General features: G+C 37.4%; 1 protein-coding gene across 7 annotated transcripts; it reads left to right on the top strand.

The window, feature by feature from the left end:
- The first annotated feature begins 825 nt into the window (after positions 1-825).
- Positions 826-17,512, top strand: LOC126815681 (transmembrane prolyl 4-hydroxylase). Of its 7 annotated transcripts, none has more exons than XR_008787695.1 (9): positions 826-916; positions 9,024-9,298; positions 11,445-11,523; positions 12,084-12,273; positions 13,784-13,841; positions 14,649-14,776; positions 15,707-15,797; positions 15,958-16,074; positions 17,289-17,512. XR_008787695.1 is itself a non-coding variant. In XM_050541546.1 (9 exons), the coding sequence occupies exons 2-9, from the start codon at positions 9,031-9,033 to the stop codon at positions 17,391-17,393; spliced, it is 1,041 nt and encodes a 346-aa protein (XP_050397503.1). In that variant the 5' UTR covers positions 826-916; positions 9,024-9,030; the 3' UTR covers positions 17,394-17,512. The 7 variants fall into 7 exon arrangements, 4 of the variants coding, with proteins under 4 accessions (XP_050397503.1, XP_055955785.1, XP_050397504.1 ...); XM_050541546.1 differs by having other exon boundaries at positions 9,024-9,303; XM_056099810.1 differs by having other exon boundaries at positions 9,024-9,303; positions 15,958-16,094.
- Positions 17,513-19,039: the final 1,527 nt, after the last annotated feature.

Raw genomic sequence — 19,039 nt, 5'->3', positions numbered from 1 at the left:
GTGATCGTATATTGTCGCACCTGTCCGTTAATATCCAATTGACTTTAAATTTATATACAGTGTTTAAGGTCATGAGACGAAGACTCCTGTTGATTTTCAACGATGTCTGACAATTACTCCCAGAGTTATGGCCCTTGATCACTCTAAAATATCTTGTGGATGCTCTGGAGGCTACAGTTAATATCCAATTGACTTTAAATTTATACACAGTGCTTAAGGTCATGAGGGGAAGAAGCCTTTTTCCGATAGTTACTGCCAAAGTTATGGCCCTTGATCACTTTGAAACATCTTTTGGACGCTCTAGACACCACATGAAGTCATGAGACGAGAAATCCTATTGATTTTCAACGATTTCCGTTAATTGCTGCCATAGTTTTGGCCTTTGATCACTTTGATAAATCTTGTGGTGGCTTTAGAGGCTCCGATTGAATATATGTTTATACAGTGTTTAAGGTCATGCAAGGAAGAAGCCTATCGACTTCCGCGTAGGTGTCTTTAGCAGTGGGTTGAAACCGGAGGACCCGGAGTAAAACCCACGAGGTTGGGCAGTTGACTCAATGATAGACTGTTTGATCCGATGATTATAACAATTGATATTAAATGTATGCTAAATGTTAGAATAAATGTTTCATTACCGACAGACGACTGCCGGACGACTTAGCTGCTGTGGGCGTATGTTTTGTTGCCTGGCAAGGCATCTTTCTTTATTCTGTGTCCAATACCGTGTTCTGTACAATCCATTTTTACCCGCCAAAAGACTTTTAGCTGTAAATGTTGTCGCTAACATCTGGATATTTTTCATATAAAATATGAATAAAAGAGAAAGAAAATCAATGAGTAGACTTCATGAATACAACAGAGCAGCTTATTAAACATGACATGTGGACGTAAAAGATTTCATCTGCCGTGAATGCAGGTAAGAATGTATTAAGGTGAGGAATTAATTACAATGGACAAATAATAATTGTTTAATAGAATTTGATTTCATATTTCTAAAGAATATAGAGCCGAATTTCTCTATGACGTTGCAATTGCCCTGTTTAATTTGGGCCAGTAAAAAATTTAGCATTAAACCAGCGCCATGTGAAAAAAATTAATGGAAAGGGTAGTACCGAGCATCAGGGTATAAGGTTGTTGTATTTGTCCTATGTAATGTTTATAGAAATGAATTTGTGTTTATATAGTAGGGCGCATTTCAGTTAATTCTAAATATATATTATTCTTACAATTAATAAATTCGACCCAATAGTAAATTTAAGTCGTGCTAACCCGCACAATATTATTTAATTCAGTAAGCAATATTTTAACGGATCTTAATCCACCTTAATTATCCCCTTTTATTCTATGTTATTGAATTTCATATTGTCTTTATATACTTCCCTAATCGGTATTGTTTGTTTTACACTTTTCATATATATCATATAAATTGTTTTAGTTACCATATTGTTTTTTTTTATATAGTAATGGATTATAAGATCAATGCCATAGGTAACGGGTCTACATATATAGACCAAAGTGAGTCAATTACAGGAGGACCTTTCTACAAACCTATCATTAGGAGATCATCTTCAGATCACATCCCTAAGGACAAAATTTAGGTACCTCTGTATTTGCATATTTGGAAACAAACGTTTATGTCAATTCCCATATCCTTACTGAAGCTTATTTGCCATTAAATGAAATGAAATGAAATGGGGTTTAACGTCCTACTGTTCTGCTCCTATACTGGGCTAATGAAGACGGACATACGCCATACTGTGTGATATGAGGGAAATTTTGCAAAGGCAGCGGCACTATGGCCTACTCTTATATCAAATTCCAACTGCCAGGGGATCTTTTACGTGCACGTCAATGTATACACAGGGCCTTGGTTTTTCGTTCCATCCAAAAAACTAGACAGTTGTCCTTGTCAGGCCCTCGCCTACTCTTATATCGAATTCCAACTGCCAGGGGATCTTTTACGTGCATTCCAATATATACACGGGACCTCGGTTTTTCGTATCATCCGAAGGACTAGACAGCTGTCCTTGTCAGGCCCTCCGTCCTGCATCACTGACAAGGGGAAACCACGCCGGAAAATCTGGATGAACTTTCTCGGCCAATGCAGGGATCGAACACCCGACCTCCAGGCTAGCGAGCCAGCGTCTTATCCACTTAGCCACGTGATCCCATATTTGCCATTAAGCGGTTATACCAATATTTGTTACATGAAATTGTGTGCCTTATTTCGTGTTGATAAATTGTTAACCAGAGCGCATAGAAATATTAACTATCAACAAGATTCCGGTTTTCATTTATTCAACGACTAACATTCAATAAACTATACGATAATTACACCCGCAGGCCTACATTTATATACCCAACGACAAAAGAAACGCACATGTTTTATAACTAATTGTACGTGTGTAATTTTGATTTCAATGTGATAATTTTGTACCGACATGGTCGGGTAAATGTAATGTGTGAAGTATAGATCCAATTTTTTTTGGGAAAACATAACTTCCGGTATGATGGATTACAGCTGACTTTCTATTGATTATCCATGTTACGTACATCCGCACGATTTTTTATCGAACGGTTAAAGCACGTGCATATCTGGTTACCGATGGGTATAAAACGCCTGTAAAAGTATTCCATAAGTCACTTCACGTAACGATGTTGTAAGGATGGCTATACTGTCACGTCAGCAGTGGGAACAGGCTATATAGGCAGAATCCAGGCTGCTAGATTGGTTGCTACCAACAGACAAGATCGCCTAATTTACATACAACATAGACACAATCGCTTCCAACAAGCAACGGAAACTGCCAGACAGACAAACGGCATCCACCAGAGATCAAAGACCTTAGATGCCGGCGACCAGTGAGAAAACCAGTGCTGACATTACGACACCATCGACGACGCCTGCAATGGGTTAAAGATATCGCCGATGACTTCAACGGCAATGGCAAAGAGTATTATTCACGGATGAATGTCGGTTTTGTGTGTCCAGAGCAGATGGCAAGGTGAGCGGTATGATGATAGAAATGTTTTGGAACATGATCAATGGGGAGGACCAAACATCATGGTACGGGCCGGTATTGGTTTTAATAAGACAGTATTTGGTACCATTTTTTAGAAGGTAACAACAATTTATAATGCAGCAGGATAATGCAAGACCCCATGCTGCCAGGGCAACACAAGACTTTTTGGCATTGAACAACATCAATATGTTACCATGGCCACCAATGAGTTCAGATATTAACCCCATAGAACACCTCTGTGACGAGCTTAAAAGGAAGATTGACCAAGTGATTCCCAGGCCACAGACAGCTGTACAACTTACAGAAGCAGTTTGAGGAACCATGGCCCGATTACCCAGAGCTGTTATAACCCGACTTATTGCGTCCATGTATCGCCGGTACGTAGCTGTTTTTGATGCTAATGGAGGACATACACCCTGCTAAGTTTCAGCCTCGTTTGGACTGTAAAGATGCATCCTATTAATGTTGTAAATAAATATGTAAACTACTTCTTAATTACGATTCTGAAAAAAAATTGTCCCCCTATCCCAATCCTTACCCGTTCCACAGCCATTTTAAATTTACACTTCTGAAATTTGTATTTAGATATGCGTTTCTTTTGTCGTTGAATATATATAACATGTTAACAAAGAAAATCGATCATGCTTCATAAAATCGATATATTTCTTTTTACTATTCCAGCTGCGATCTCTAACACTTATTGATATGTAGAAAATAATAGTAATCTAAAAAATGTCTACTTCACCTGCCCAAACTTCTTAAGACAAATTTGTCACAATAAAGTATATTTACGTATAACTCAAGATCATGATTACAAACAGATCCTTTACATTGATAATAACAGCTGTGTGCATTTTCTTTATTTGATGTAAAGATATTAGATCATTGACGTGACATTGATATTCGAATGAAATTAAATCTCCCGTTAAATTCGTCTAAAACTTCCTCTGAAAATATTAGGCCGCTCGTGTTACTTAAAGATACATTATGGGAGATAAGATAAAGAGATGGCAGTTTTCGCTATAATAGTTAAAACCTAGATAGTGTAATGGTAATTTGCTGAGTGAAAATTTCAGTCAAATTGATCCACTATGAGCCGAGAAAGAAGCTGGTGAAATTTTTGCATAGTCTCGGTCATCATTACTAAAATCATTAATATAAACAGCATAGTCTCGATTATCCACTTTTTTTCTGATTTAATTATCAACGGCCCTTAGCGGCATATATGAATCTAATCCAGCCAACATCGAAGGCTAGCCTTGACATAATAGCCTAGCCTTATTATAGTCTGGATAAGTTAATTAATGTCTTAACTGATGATTTAGATAACATTTCAGGCCTAAAGAAAGACTTGTAATAAGCAGATTTTGCTCTTGCATAATGCATATTTAACTATTATATTGTTTATTCGCAAACTTATCTAAATTTGCTGTTGATTTAAACTATATTTTATTGTCCCCCGCCTTTCGAAAAAAGCAGGGACTATTAAAATGGATTCGTCCGTCCGTCCGTCTGTCCGTCACACTTTTTGGGACACAATAACTCTCCTTCTAATTGAGCTAGAATGTTCAAACTTGGTGTAGGTGTTTATTAGGTCAATGCCCTGATGAAGTTCGAAGATGAGCATTTTCTGCTTAGGGTAAGCAGAGCTAAGCAATTTGATTGGTTGATACTTTGGGACATAATAACTTTAGTTCTTATTAAGTGAAAGTGACGAAACATGATGTATAGTTTCATTCCATCAATACCTTGACTAAGTTCAATAATGAGCATCCTCTGCTCAGGGTAAGCAGAGCGATAAGCAATTCGATTGGCTGAAACTTTGGAACTCAATAACTCTTCTTCTAATTGAGCTAGAATGTTCAAACTTGGTACAGCTGTTTATTAGGCTAATGCATTGATTGAGTCCGATGATAAACATTGCCTGCTTAGGGTAAGCAGAGATAAGCAATTTGATTGGTTAATACTTTGGGACGCGATAACTTTAGTTCTAATTAAGTGGGGGGGTTGGATGGCTGAATGGTTAGCGTGCGCGCGCTGTATCATAAAGTCTGTCATTGAGTCGACTGGCGTGGTTTCGAATCCCCGGTTGTACGTGACAAGGAATAGGGTCGCCTGTCCAACCTCGTGGGTTTTCTCCGGGTCCTCCGGTTTCCTCCCACTGCTAAAGACCCCTACGCGCTAGCGAATTATGTAAATAAAATTAAACCATATGTTAGTCCCGAAATGACCTAGTTTGTGTCGAGTGGACGTTAAACCCCATTTCTCTCTCTCTCTCTCTCTCTAAGTGAGAGTGGTGAAACTTGGTGTATAGTTTCATTATATCAGTACCTTGACTAAGTTCGATAATGAGCATTTTCTGCTCGGGGTAAGCAGAGCGATAAGCAATTTGATTGGCCGAGAGTTTGGAACACAAGTCCATAGGCGTACGGGCTCGATGACAGTTAGGGGGGCAGAACCGGAAATGCCCGAAAAAAATTCGGGTGTACAGACAGCGGCGCTGATATTCCTCGAGAGGCGAAGAAGTTGAAGAAGCAGAGCTCCCCTTGTATTGTACCCCCCGCTCCCCCCCCCCCCCCCCAACAAGAAATTTTTTGAATATTTGATGGCTGCAAACATAGTTTCCTGCTATTTCAGCCCGCGAACAAAGCAACATCAAAGTGGTCTAATATAGCCTAATTAAGATGGCTGACTCGAATTCCAAACAAAAGATCAATCGTTTACAGTCCACGGAGACGGGACCGTTTGGAGAAAATTTTGAAAATTTAACAGCCGCATACGCGTTTTCCTGCTATTCCAGTCGGTGAATACAGCAACTTCAATTTGGTCCATCATAGCCTACCTGGCTGACCCGAATTCCAAACAACCAATCAATCGTCGCGGGGTATGGGGGGCCTCAACCTAGGGACGCACCCTCCCCGAGAAAATTTTGAAAATCTAACCACCGCAAATGCGTTTTCTGCTAATCTAGCCCGTGTAAGCAACTTCAAAAGTATCTAATGGTTTTGTAACCGAAATCCCAATCTGAATTCCAACCATCCAATCAGACTGTTGCAGCTGCATTCACAAATAATAATCGATGCTCGAAAAATGTCGCACAAAGTAGAGTGGCTCCAGACAAATTGTTTTAATCCATAGTCAACTCAGTACAAATTTGTGGTATTCAATTAAAAGAAAAGTAAAATTAGTGTTTTATTAGGGCTCAATGACAGTTAGGGAAGAAAAATTAGAAATACCCGAAAAAATTTCAGGTTTACAGACAGCGGCGCCGGTTTTCTTCGAGAGGTGAAGAAGCAGAACTGACCTTGTATGGACCCCCGAAGAGAATTTTAGAATATTTGACGGCCGCAAACGCGTTTTACTGCTATTCCAGCCCATAAAATTAGTGTTTTATTAGATTTCGGGCACTTTATTTTGCCAAGTAGATGAAATAAAAAAAATTTTTTCACTTTACCCTTCTGCCCGAAAAGTCAGCTTGCCCGAATGTTAGGGGGGCAGCTGCCCCCCCCCCCCCCCTGCCCCGTACGCCTATGCACAACAACTCTCCTATTTGAGCTAGAACGTTTAGACTTGGTGAAGGTGTTTATTAGGTCAGTGCCTTGATGTAGTTCAAAGATGAGCATTTTCTGCTTAGGGTAAGCAGAGATAAGCAATTTGATTGGTTGATGCTTTGGGACATAACTTTAGTTCTGATTAAGTGAGAGTGATGAAATTTGGTGTATCAGTATCTTGACTAAGTTCGATAATGAACATTTCTGCTCGGGTAAGCAGAGCGATAAACAGTTTGATTGGTCTAAACTTTGGAACACAATAACTCTCGTTCTCATTGAGCTAGAATGTTCACACTTGGCGTAGGTGTTTATTAGGTGAATGCCTTGATGGAGTTCGAAGATGAACATTTTCTGCTTAGGGTAAACATAGATAAGCAATTGGATAGGTTGATGCTTTGGGACACGATAACTTTAGTTCTAATTAAGTGAGAGTGAGGACATTTGGTGTATAGTTTTATCACATCAATACATTGACTAAGTTCGATAATGAGCATTTTCTGTTCAGGGTAAGCAGAGCGATAAGCAGTTTGATTGGTCGAGACTTTGAAACATAATAACTCTCCTTCTAATTGAGGTAGAATGTTCAAACTTGGTGCAGGTGTTCATTAGGTGAATGCCTTGATGGAGTTAGATGGTAAACATTGTCTCCTTACTGTAAGCAGAAATAATCAATTTGATTGGTGATGCTTTGGGCAAGATAACTTTGGTTATAATTAAGTAAGAATGATGAAACTACGAGTATAGATTTATTATATCAATGATAATTTTCTGCTTAGGCTAAGGAGCGATAAGCAATTTGATTGGCCAAGACTTTGGGACGTAACAACTCTGCTTTTAATAATGAGGTAGAATGTTTAGACTTGATGCAGATGTTCATTAGGTGAATGTCCTGACTGAGTTGAATGATTAACATTTCGAGCTAAAGCTAGGCTGAGCTAATCAATATCATTGGCCGATGCTTTGGGTCAAGATAACTTTGATTCTATCTGATAGAGAGTGATGAAACTTAGTGTATAGTTGATAATCAGTTTGATTGCTCGATACTTTTGAAAAAAATAAATGTGCGATTAATTAATAATTGTCATCTATTTATTTTGAGATTTCGGCGGGGGACATCAGTCTCACTGTTGGCTTGTTTCTATTATAACATGATTATTTACAATAGTCATACTGATATAATGGATCTGAAAACAAGCTATAGCTTATATAAATTCATCTCCATGTAAATTATACATTTCAATAACATTGCTAAAATGTACAATTTCAAAGGTGTATGTCTTACATTTTTACAAATAAATAATTAAAGTTACAATTTCATATTTTGTAAGAAAGTCAAAACATAATTATTTCTATGTCATTTGCTCAATAGGTTGTCAACACACTATTATGCGATCATAGGTGATCTTTCTCGCACTTAAAAATCTTCACACTGGAAAAAATAACACAATTACCTCCCTTGTATTCCTAATCCCCACCATGGAATAGCTATCTTCAAACGTTTGAATTTGAAGTTGAAAATGATATTTTTGCCAATTTCTCAACTGGCAATAGTGAATTCTTTAACAAGGTAGGACTGTTTATAGATACCATCTATTTTAGGGCTTTCTTTTAATACATTTTAAAAATACAACTTAAAAATATGAAATTGTAATTTTAAGTAAATACATAGATAAATCATCTTCATGGTCATCATCGTCATCATCATCGTCATCATTATTTAACATTAATCACTGTCGCTTGTCAATTACTGTATCTATTCAAAGCGTTTGGTTAGTTTAAAATACTTGTGAACTTAACTAAGAATAACTTTGTTGTACGAGTTACTTTCGTTGGGATCACCATATTAGGAAAGCTTTAGTGTGTTTGGATTTAAATGGGAGGGTATTTAATGTTGAGATACACTGAGTCGAATAAATTGGGCAGTGCAGAAGATAGTGGTCACTGTCTTCTTGGGTATGGCCACATCTGCATGTCGGATTATCTGAAATATGCATTAAAAATCTATGGAAGTTCAGATCACTTTTACAGTTACGAAGTCTGGAATGTATAATCTGAAATTTACGTTCTCCACAGTAATAATATTTGGGTATTTTATGATCGTTCACACTTGTCTTAATTTTGAAATTTTGTATAGTGGAGGCGTTTTGCGTATCATAAGAAAGACTGTTCCAAAGGTCAACTGTAGGCAAAAATGAGTTTTTATAGTAATTAGTGTTAGAAACTATATATTTTAGTTCATATGTATATTGATGTATGTGCATGTTTTGTATAATGTTCTTAATGGACGTAATATGCAAATAAAAAAGTGGAAGTTTTAGCTGTTATACGGAAGTCCATCGCGGACATTTTATTATCAGCAGAATAACGTTAAAGATTATTTAATACTGTGTATTTTAACGTGATTATTATAAATGTCTATATGATAAATTGCTTTTGTTTTGCATTGCAGCATTACAATGATTCCTAGCAACAAGAATATTAGACTTTTCACCAATAAATATTGCCCATCGGCGAATAATGTGTTGAGGATTATTATTTATTTATTAATATATACTGGAATACCATATAGCCTGTCTACCAACTACGACTATAATGGCTACCCCGATGCATGTGATTTGAATGAGCAACAAGAATGCATACAGACAAAAAATGAAGATGATAATTCAAAAGGCGTGAGAAATATAATGAAAAAAGTAGATGGCCACATTGCGTGGATAGAACCTGGTGAGGTAATATGCCAACTGATTAGATAAAGAGCTAGTTTAAAAATAGATAACGAAAGGGGGATATTAATATTGAAAATATCAGTTAAATTACTTTATTCTGAGCAGAGTTATGAATTCTTGGAGTTTTGATTAGAATAGCCCCGTCTCAATTTTCATTGCTAACCATTGTTATTATAGTAAGCAAAGTCTCGATTATCCATTTTAAATTTAATTATTGAATCGCGATCATGTTTCAAAGCATTACAAATCAAGACCAGATTATATCGGCTGATTATAGGCTTATGTGGATAAATGGCTAATTAATAATTTATATTACAATTTGAGGCAAAAAAAAGAGCTGCAATAGGCTCATTTATCTCTTACATAAAGCATCTTTAAGGAGTTCAAGTGACCGTCAAGTGACTATTTTGTTTGACAGGCTGTCAAGTTGGCTGTTTCGCTGATAGTCAATAAACCAGTAGACCGTACGTATCGTAACAAACGGTTGAAAACTAAATGGTAGCTAGCTTGCTTTTTTTTGCACGTATGCAGTGACTCCCTATATTACCCCCTATTTGGTGCCCATCGTTTGTGTTGCTGTTTCACTGACTGTCAGCATGTAAGATGTTTAAACGAAGTTAGGCTGGTAGGAGACATTCCGACCTGTGGAAAAAAAAATATCCGAAACAAATGATTATTGCTAATTTGTAAGGAGGTATGTACATAGGACCATAAGAAACAAATCTACCGCAATCTACCTTGGGCACATTTTAAGGATGATTTATTTATGTATCCGACATCAATATGAATGTAGTCTCTATCATTCAGACAAATATTACGTTGAAGACTGGGTAACCGAGACTAATATGAATGACGATCGTAAAACGCATGCCGATGTGTACACGGGACCTCGGTTTTTCGTCCAATCCGAACGACTAGACAGCCGTCCTTTGTCAAGCCCCCCGTCCTGCATCACTGAGAAGGGGGAATCACCGTGGCCCCTTGATTTGTTAGGATGATGCCATTGAATTGTATGTTGACCCGGATGTGTAATGACTAATGGATCAGTTTTTGTTGACTTTGAGGTGTTGATTAGCTGTTTGAGGTTAAATATTTAAAAGACTCGTTGAGAATGAGATTCCATTATGGAGGAGATCATAGCCACAAATATTAAGGGAACGGGTGGCGAGTGTTGTGGCTTTCTTGGTCTGATACGGGTGGTTGGGTTTGTAATGGAAATAATGATTGTTGTGGGCTGGTTTCCTATTCACTGAATTTTGGATCGATTTGTTGTTTCTGCGGACAATGACCCTAATACGAGTGACGCAGTCAGGAGCCGACAAATTGACTAAGTTATTTAAAGGAGCTAAATCGCTAACATTTGGGACCAAGAAATTGACAAAAGTGGGTCGCAACGCATATAATACTGTAATATGAATGTATATAAACTGATTTACATTCAATGCTCATGGTTTCCGTTTTACTCCAATTTCAAATCAGTTATAGTCGGCGAAATAAACCAGCAGTCTCAAGCGAGTGCAAATTTCTAGCGTCTGGTTATTCCAGTCTACATACGCCGTTTGATTTGGTGCAATGTGTCTAGCCTCGTCCCTCGAGTCTCTTGATACAACTGGAACTGAAGCGCATTATGGTGCATGATTCGTGTACCAATGGTAGAATGTTTATTTTGTCTTAAATATTGGATATCAAAAGCCCATCTTTTTCCGGTAAGATCACAACATGAATGTTGATTTAATTTGACAAATAAATCGTGTTTTCAATGTTTAGGATTTTGGATGATATTGAGTTAGAGACTTAGCTACTTTAATACTACATACCGTTTCAATTCAGCTCACGGATTCACGCAAATACATATATTACAAATTAGAATAATTTCCACAAAGGTGTCATTTAGAAGTCTAATAGGTACGAAAATCAGAATGCCTGTAACCTGTTTTGCACTAGGCGCATTTTTCCAGAAGTTGTACTCAAATACACCTTTCATAAAAAGCAAGAATCATTTGTTTCAGATTTTTCCCCGCTCTCATGAATCCGACGTTCTCCTGCCAGCCTATTTGATCAGTCCTTAAGTCTACGTACGCTGTTAAATAATTGTCAAGTCAAAGTGAGCACAAATTTAATTATTACTGTTATTATTTATTTAGATTGGGGATGAAAATACCTTCAATTTTGGTGATCGGATTTTAAGACGCGTGACCCGTGCTAAAGACCCCCCAGTGTACGGTAAGACATTTACTAAACCTTTACTATATTTTGTCCGAACCGAATCGGCAGGTCTCCAGCACCCCCCCCCCACTCCACCCCTGCTCGCGCTCAATTTAGGGAGTCAGGGACCAGAAATAGTCATGAATTGTCACTACAACCTGAACTTTCTGGACCGCCCTGCCTTGATGGAGTTCGATCAAGCGCTTTATCCACTTAGGCTTTTTTTTTTCATTATTCGAAATTTGACCCCATGTCACAAACAGTATAAAAATCTAAACTATGTGTTGGTTCCTAGAAATGAAACTCGTCCCATAAAACTTAATTTAATACAGAAACACCACAGCCACACTTTTACTCGGTATACTATTGGTTTGGAATTATATGCCACATATTCCTGAAACAATGGCCCGAGAAATCCCTCTCTAGCATTAGGTCTAATCAAACAAAACACCGCAAGAAGTATGCATGGGCACTGTCCGTCTCTTAACAGTACCAAAAGCGCGAATTTACCTCACTACTATTATTGTCCTGCATTGAGAGAATGCGAGAATTCATTTGACAAAAACTTCTCATTTCAGTCATACATGATTTCTTAAAAGAGGATGAGGCCGACAAGTTAAGAAACCATGCTGTAAAAATGGATTTAGAGCCGAGTACTTCTCATGCTGATGGAATAACCTTTCCATATAAAGGATTTGGAAGAAAAAGTAAAACTACATGGATACATCATACAGATTATGATAAGATTGTTAAAAAACTAAGCAGACGGTATATACGTGAATATTGCTTGAGATAGTGACTAATGTAATAGGATTTAACGCCCTATTTTTCTTCACAGACCAGGATAACAAAGACGGACATACACCATAGGGTATGCTATTGGGGAACTTTTGCCCAGACAGTGATTTTATCAGCCTATTCTTATTTTGAATTCCAACTGTCAGGGGTTCTTTTACGCCAATGTGTACACGGGCATCGTTTTTCCATCGACTAGACATTGTCCCTTTTTAGAACTGAATCACTGACAAGGGGAATGACACAGGAAAATCCCGAGGGCCCTTCTCGGTCAACACCCTAGACTTTCTCTTGGCCAACGCAGGGAGCGAACCCGAGACTTCAGTGAGCCAGCGTCTTACCATAGAAACAAATAGTTCTATGAACTGAACGAGCAAATGTGACCGCCTAATGACTCTTGATACTGATCCCATATAGTGAATCCTAATCTGTCATTCTGATACAAATAAATAGCTATGGGTGGTACCAGTTTTAATGATTGGTTGCCTCGGTTGGTGCTGACTTGCCATAAAACCACATTTCATTTTTATACGCCCACATTTTCATGTGGACGTATTATGCCGTCGCCCCTGTCCGTCCGGACGTCCGTCCACAATTGTTTGTGGACTCTCTACAGGTCACAATTCTTATCCGATTTCGACGAAACTTGAAATATAGGTTTATCCCCAAAAGATCTCGGCTGCTTTCGATATTGGCATGTATCGGATCGAAACTTCATGGATTATGGCCCCTGTTTGTACGAAAAATCACGTTTTTAGCTTGTGGACCCTATAGAGGTCACAATTTTTATCCGATTTTGTTGAAACTTGAAATGTAAGTTTATAACCCAAAGATCTCAGTTCCTTTCGATATTTGCGCATATCGGACTGTAACTTCCTGAATTATGGCCCCTGATTGTAAGAAAAATCACGTTTTTAGCTTGTGGACCCTATAGAAGTCATAATTTTTATCCGATTTAAAAAACCGTTCTATTATATCACCGTTACACCCTAAGGACGACTGAGTTTGAATTTCATGAAAATCGGCCCAAAATTGACAGACAAAATGGCCGCCGTTCGTTCCCAAATAGCGTAAGAATATGGTATATCAAGGTTGTGGACCCTATAGAGGTCACAATTATTATCAGATTTTGTTGAAACTTGAAATGTAAGTTTATAACACAAAGATCTCAGTTCCTTTCGATATATGCGCATATCGAATTGTAATTTCCTGAATTATGGCCCTTGATTGTAGGAAAAATCACTTTCTTGTTAGCTTGTTCTCTATCCATCTCTCGAAAATGTGGGCGTATCCTGCCTGGCAGCCGCTGGTTATTAATATTTGAATGCCTATCCACTTACCTTGACACCAGCATATTTTCTAAACTATACATATATATTATTTATCATGTGGTGTGTTTAAACATTTGCCAAACTTTCAAGTGTTAGATTACCGTATGTGGTAAAAAAACATATATTTAACTTTTTGTGAAACTGAGTTGCAGGTTCAAACGGTTAACAGAATTACCAATACAGTATATAGAGAATGCTGAAATGCTTCAGGTACTCACTTTATTTATTAATTTTTTGTATGACAAATGTGTTGGCCATTCCGTGATTTTCTTCAATTTCCTCGATACTACGGCCTTGCATTTTCTAAATATCGGCAAAATAGCATTGCAGTCCCTGTCGGATTTAGGACAAATGAGTGTTAAATTATGAGTCCCCTTACTTGGGCAATGAAGGGGGTAGGCCCGGCAGTCCGGCATACATGTTCAGAATATTAGTAGTTAAAATAAGACATGTTACCTGATCAATCATTATTTTAAACAAGTTTTAGGCATTTTTTTAATTGCCAGGGAAAATGTCCCCGCCCCTGGCCAACGGGGTCCTATCCTTAAACACACCGAAGCACAATGGTAAATTCGGCACTGATTGCAGTAGTAAAGTGGGCACATTTGAAATTCTACGGGCAGACTAAGGGTTCCTCACTCCATCAGAAAATTTTGTTGAAATAACGTGTTGGCATTCGGTGATTTTGGTATATGATCAACATTGGAATATTCCAACGTATTGGCCTAGATTTAACGCTCATTCGGCGCTAACTTCAAAACTAATGGTATATTTAATTTCGCTATCGAACGGGTATTTTGTTATCGAGATAGTTTAGGCAGGCGACCTTACTCATTGTCACATTCAGGTAAGAACCATGGATCGAACCTATTGCTTGGACATATAACTGGCCGTATGATCTACAGCGCATGCATAAGACCACGCGGCCACCTCATCCATTCGAGTTCTGGAGTTTGGGGTTCCGATATTTAGTCCAGAATAATTTAATATCACTTTTGCAAATTATATATTAAACAGGTTGTACAATATAAAAAACACGGCCATTATTATACACATACTGATTCACATAATACTGTTGCCAACCGTCCATGTTGTGGTAAGGTCGAGTGTGATGAAAACAGCAAATTTTGTTGTCAGTTATGCAGGTTTGTGATTAAATTTTCAAATAGATCGAATATTACAGCCCATTTTATACAGGATATATTCCGACAGAGCTTACTTGATTGTCGGTAATATGTAATTGAGAGAGAGAGAGAGAGAGAGAGAGAGAGGGGGGGAGGGGTAACGTCCACTCGACACAAACTTTTGTCATTTCGGGACTAACATATGGTTCAATTTTATTTAAATAATTCGCTTACGCGTGGGGGTTTTTAGCAGTGGGGGGAAACCGGAGGCCCCATCGAAAACCCACGAGGCTGGACAGGCGACCCTACTCCTTGTCACTCAATGACAGATCTTATGAATGAGCGCACGTGCTAATCATATATCAGTAATAGTTCTATATATCACAGATGATATAGTACAATATGTAACAATGATATATCATAGTGTAACGATAACATTTTATTTAATATTTGTGATACAACAACGGCGATATAATATTAGATATATAACGCTGATGGTATATCTCAATGATATGTTATAATATAACATTAAAGATACATTATGGGAGATTAGATAAAGAACTGTCAGTTTTCACTATAATAGTTAAAAACTAGATAATGTAAAGGGCATTTGCTGAAAATTTCAGTCAAATTGATCCACTCTGAACGGAGATTTTAGCGATCGGCATAGCCTCGATCATCATTACTAAAGTCGGTACGATAAAAAACATAGTCTCGATTATCCATTTCATGATTAAATCATGAATGGAATTCGAACAGCAAATCCGAACCTAATCCAATAAACATCGCAGGCTAGCGATGACATCCAGAGTTGATTATGGTCTGGATAAGTTAATTAATGTCTAATTAATGATTTAGATAACATTTCAGGCCTAAAGAAAGACCTGCACTAGGCAGATTTAGCTTTTGCATAATGTATGTTTAAATATTTAAAAATATGTGTTATTTTAGATATATAACAGTGATGGTATATCTAAATGATGTCAATGAAGGGGGTGAGACTGTTTTTCCAGTTGCAGATGCTAGCGACGAAACGTTAAAGGTATGAACGGTCGGGTTAGAATGGTTGGCACAGTAAAAAGTATTATATATATATAAATAATTTAACAAAACGCATCTTGACAAAACTGTCCTGTATCCAGCATGTACTTAAAGATAAAAGAATATGTCATTCGAATTGTCATTGCACTTTTGCTTTTCAGAAATACCAAAAAGAAAAGCCGTATGATTTGTCTAAACATTGTTATAATTCATCGCTTATTATAACACCAAGCAAAGGAATGGCTGTCATGTGGTATAATCACAAGCTAAATCCAAGGGTAAATAATGTTGTTCAAACGTGAGCAAATGATTGTTTCCATTATAAAATTCATTGGGATGAATGGTATTTGGGGCTAAAACTGCAATATGGTCTTGATCATTTTACTTTTGTGTAGTTTGCAATGTTGGTGACTTTAGCTGCGTAATCACCAAGTTTTCCACCTATCGACCAATATAACTAATGTATCTCCTATTAATACCCTGTCTCTCCTTTTCCCTCACCCTCTCCACAACGATTTTTGCAGAGGCGCTAGAAGCACGTGGTAGAGGAGACGTGACTAGCAATGTACTTATGCTTGTATCATATTCAGAGATACTCTAAGAACTGCATTACCAAAATAAATACAATTTTAAGCATATCCAGCAATAAAATTATATTTTATTTTTATTCTGTTTTTATACGCCCATATTTTCACGTGGACGTAATATATTGTCCACGCCCCTGTCCGTCCGGCAGTCCACAAATTTTTGTGGACACCTACAGGTCACAATTCTTATCCGATTTTGACGAAAGTTGAAATATAGGTTTATCTCCAAACGATCTTGGTTCCTTTCGATATTGGCATGTATCGGATGAAACTTCATGGATTATGGCCCCTGATTGTACGAAAAATCACGTTTTTAGCTTGTTGACCCTCTAGCTAGAGGTCACAATTTTTATCCGATTTAGATTAAACTTAAAATGTATGTTTATAACCCAAAGATCTCGGTTCCTTTCGATATTTGCGCATATAGGACCACAACTTCCTGGATCATGGCCTCTGATTGTACGAAAAATCGTGTTTTTAGCTTGTGGCCCCTCTAGAGGTCATCATTTTTATCTGATTTAAAAAAAAACGTTCAAATATATCACCGTTACACCACAATGATGGCTGAGTTCGAATTTCTTAAAAATCGGAAAGGAACTGCTCGACAAAATGGCTGCGCCTTGTAAGCAACTTGTGTAAAAGTATGTAATACCAAGGTTGTGGACCCTCTAGTGGTCACAATTTTTATCCCATTTCAAAGAAACTTAAACTGTATGTTTATATTCCGATGATCTCGGTTCTTGTAGATATTCACGCATATCGGACCGCAACTTCCTGGATTATGGCCCTTGATTATACGAAAAATCGCTTCTTTTTTTACTTGTTGTCTGTCCATCTCTTGCAAAATGTGGGCGTATGTTGCATTTCAACCGCTTGTTCATATTTTGTGTAATGTTATTTTACAGTTTTCTGGATTAGGAGATCTCATAGAGCGTTCATATCATGGTGGATGTGATGTAATAAAGGGTGAAAAATGGATTGCAAATCTGTGGATTGTTGTTGACCCTTAAATTTGACAACGCAAATACATCCTTTTAACAATTAATTTTGTGATACAATGAATTCATTGATACTTATCAGTAATGGGCAATAAAAAAATTACTATATAATAAAAAATTTATACAGAAAATGTCTTTATTTTCTGAATTCATATAGCAAGCACTACGATTTTGATTTGCTGTTTTAAATTGTATTAGGGCTTTGGAGATCCTTTTTATTTGACTAGTTTCTTCATACAAGAAGGGGTGGGTGGGATTCGGGGGTGGTAATATTCCACAACTCATGTCAAACGGTGACCTCACATTCTTATCTGGAGAGCATGCGCAGTAAAATTCGTTATATGCAGATAATAGTAGTCCGAGATTAACAAGTATGTTTATATCAACCCTGAGCAACCCATGACCAAATATTCTATTTTTCTCTCGAATCTTCACTACTTTGAGACTGTTGTCGTCGCTGCCATCTTTTCGGCATAATTTTGAGAGAAATGCAGGTGATGTGAATAGAATAAATCTAAAATGGATGGATAATTTTAGTCATTAAAAGGGGGTGGGTGGGTTATTGAAAAAAAACCCCTTAAATGTCGATTTAGAGAAATTGGATTGCAAGTAACCATCGACAGTTAGAAATCAGAGAAGAATATGCTAAATGATATGCTTTCGTAAGTAAATAATTCTTGGATTAGAAATCAAAATTATTAGGATGTTACGTGATATATTCAAAAGTTTTTTCAATCGGATAAAAACTGTGACTCCAAGAGGAACCACAAGCTAAAAACGCGATTTTTCGTACAATCAGAGGCCATAATTATTCAGGAAGTTACGATTCAATATGCGCAAATATCGAAAGGAACCAAGATCTTTTGTTTCAGGGCCGGCGGAAGCAATTCGGGATTGGGGGGGGGGGGGCTACTATCCTAGGACTTTCGATATTGGCGCGTATTGGACGTAGTTTTCTGGATATAATTTACGAAATATTACGTTTTTAGTTTGTGGACCCTCTTATATAGAGGTCACCATTTTTTTTTATCTTATTTCCAAAACCGTTCAAATGTATCACTGTTACATCATAATTATGAATTTCCTGAAAATCGCAAATAGTATAAAAATATGTAATACCAGGGTTGTGGATCATCTAGATGTCAGATGTTTTATCCGATTATAAACTTAAAACGAGTATCACTATAGCTCTTGGATGAGTTCAATTTTGGTGCGCATTGGTCCCCTGCCTTTTAAGCAAAATATGAATGTAGTTTGTGGACCTTCCTGAGGCTACAATTTTTGTCCGATTCATGAGATGAATCTTAAACCATGTGTTAATAATCAAAAGATGGTACGCAGCAGACCTCACATTTTGGAGCTATAGCCCCTGCTTTTTACGAAAGATATGTATGAATTTTTAGGCCGTTGAATGAGAGGATGAGCCCAATTGATTTTACCTCTTCCCCATACATTTCTTGGAAAATGTGCGCGTATTTTGCATGGCAACCGCTTGTTTGAACTGATCATAACTGATAGCAGTGAATTATTTGATAGATACACAGGGACAGAATGTGAGAAAAACTCTAACCTAATCTGTCATAGATACAACGGAAGTGAGATGGGGTTGAAATAATATCGACTGTTCAGTTAACTAATCGTGACCCTCGCGGGGCGGG

This window comes from Patella vulgata, chromosome 3 (assembly GCF_932274485.2).
Source record: "Patella vulgata chromosome 3, xgPatVulg1.2, whole genome shotgun sequence".
NCBI classification, from domain to species: domain Eukaryota; kingdom Metazoa; phylum Mollusca; class Gastropoda; family Patellidae; genus Patella; species Patella vulgata.
Note: the sequence above shows the minus strand (reverse complement) of the source record. Positions and strands in the feature narration are given on the sequence as shown.

Bases quoted from the DNA above. Each gene is read 5' to 3' on its own strand.
- LOC126815681 (XM_050541546.1), top strand. From the start codon at position 9,031: ATGATTCCTAGCAACAAGAATATTAGACTTTTCACCAATAAATATTGC. The intron at 13,842-14,648 runs GTACTCACTTTA...TATATTAAACAG, and splicing joins AGAATGCTGAAATGCTTCAG to GTTGTACAATATAAAAAACA. The intron at 15,798-15,957 runs GTATGAACGGTC...TTTGCTTTTCAG, and splicing joins CTAGCGACGAAACGTTAAAG to AAATACCAAAAAGAAAAGCC.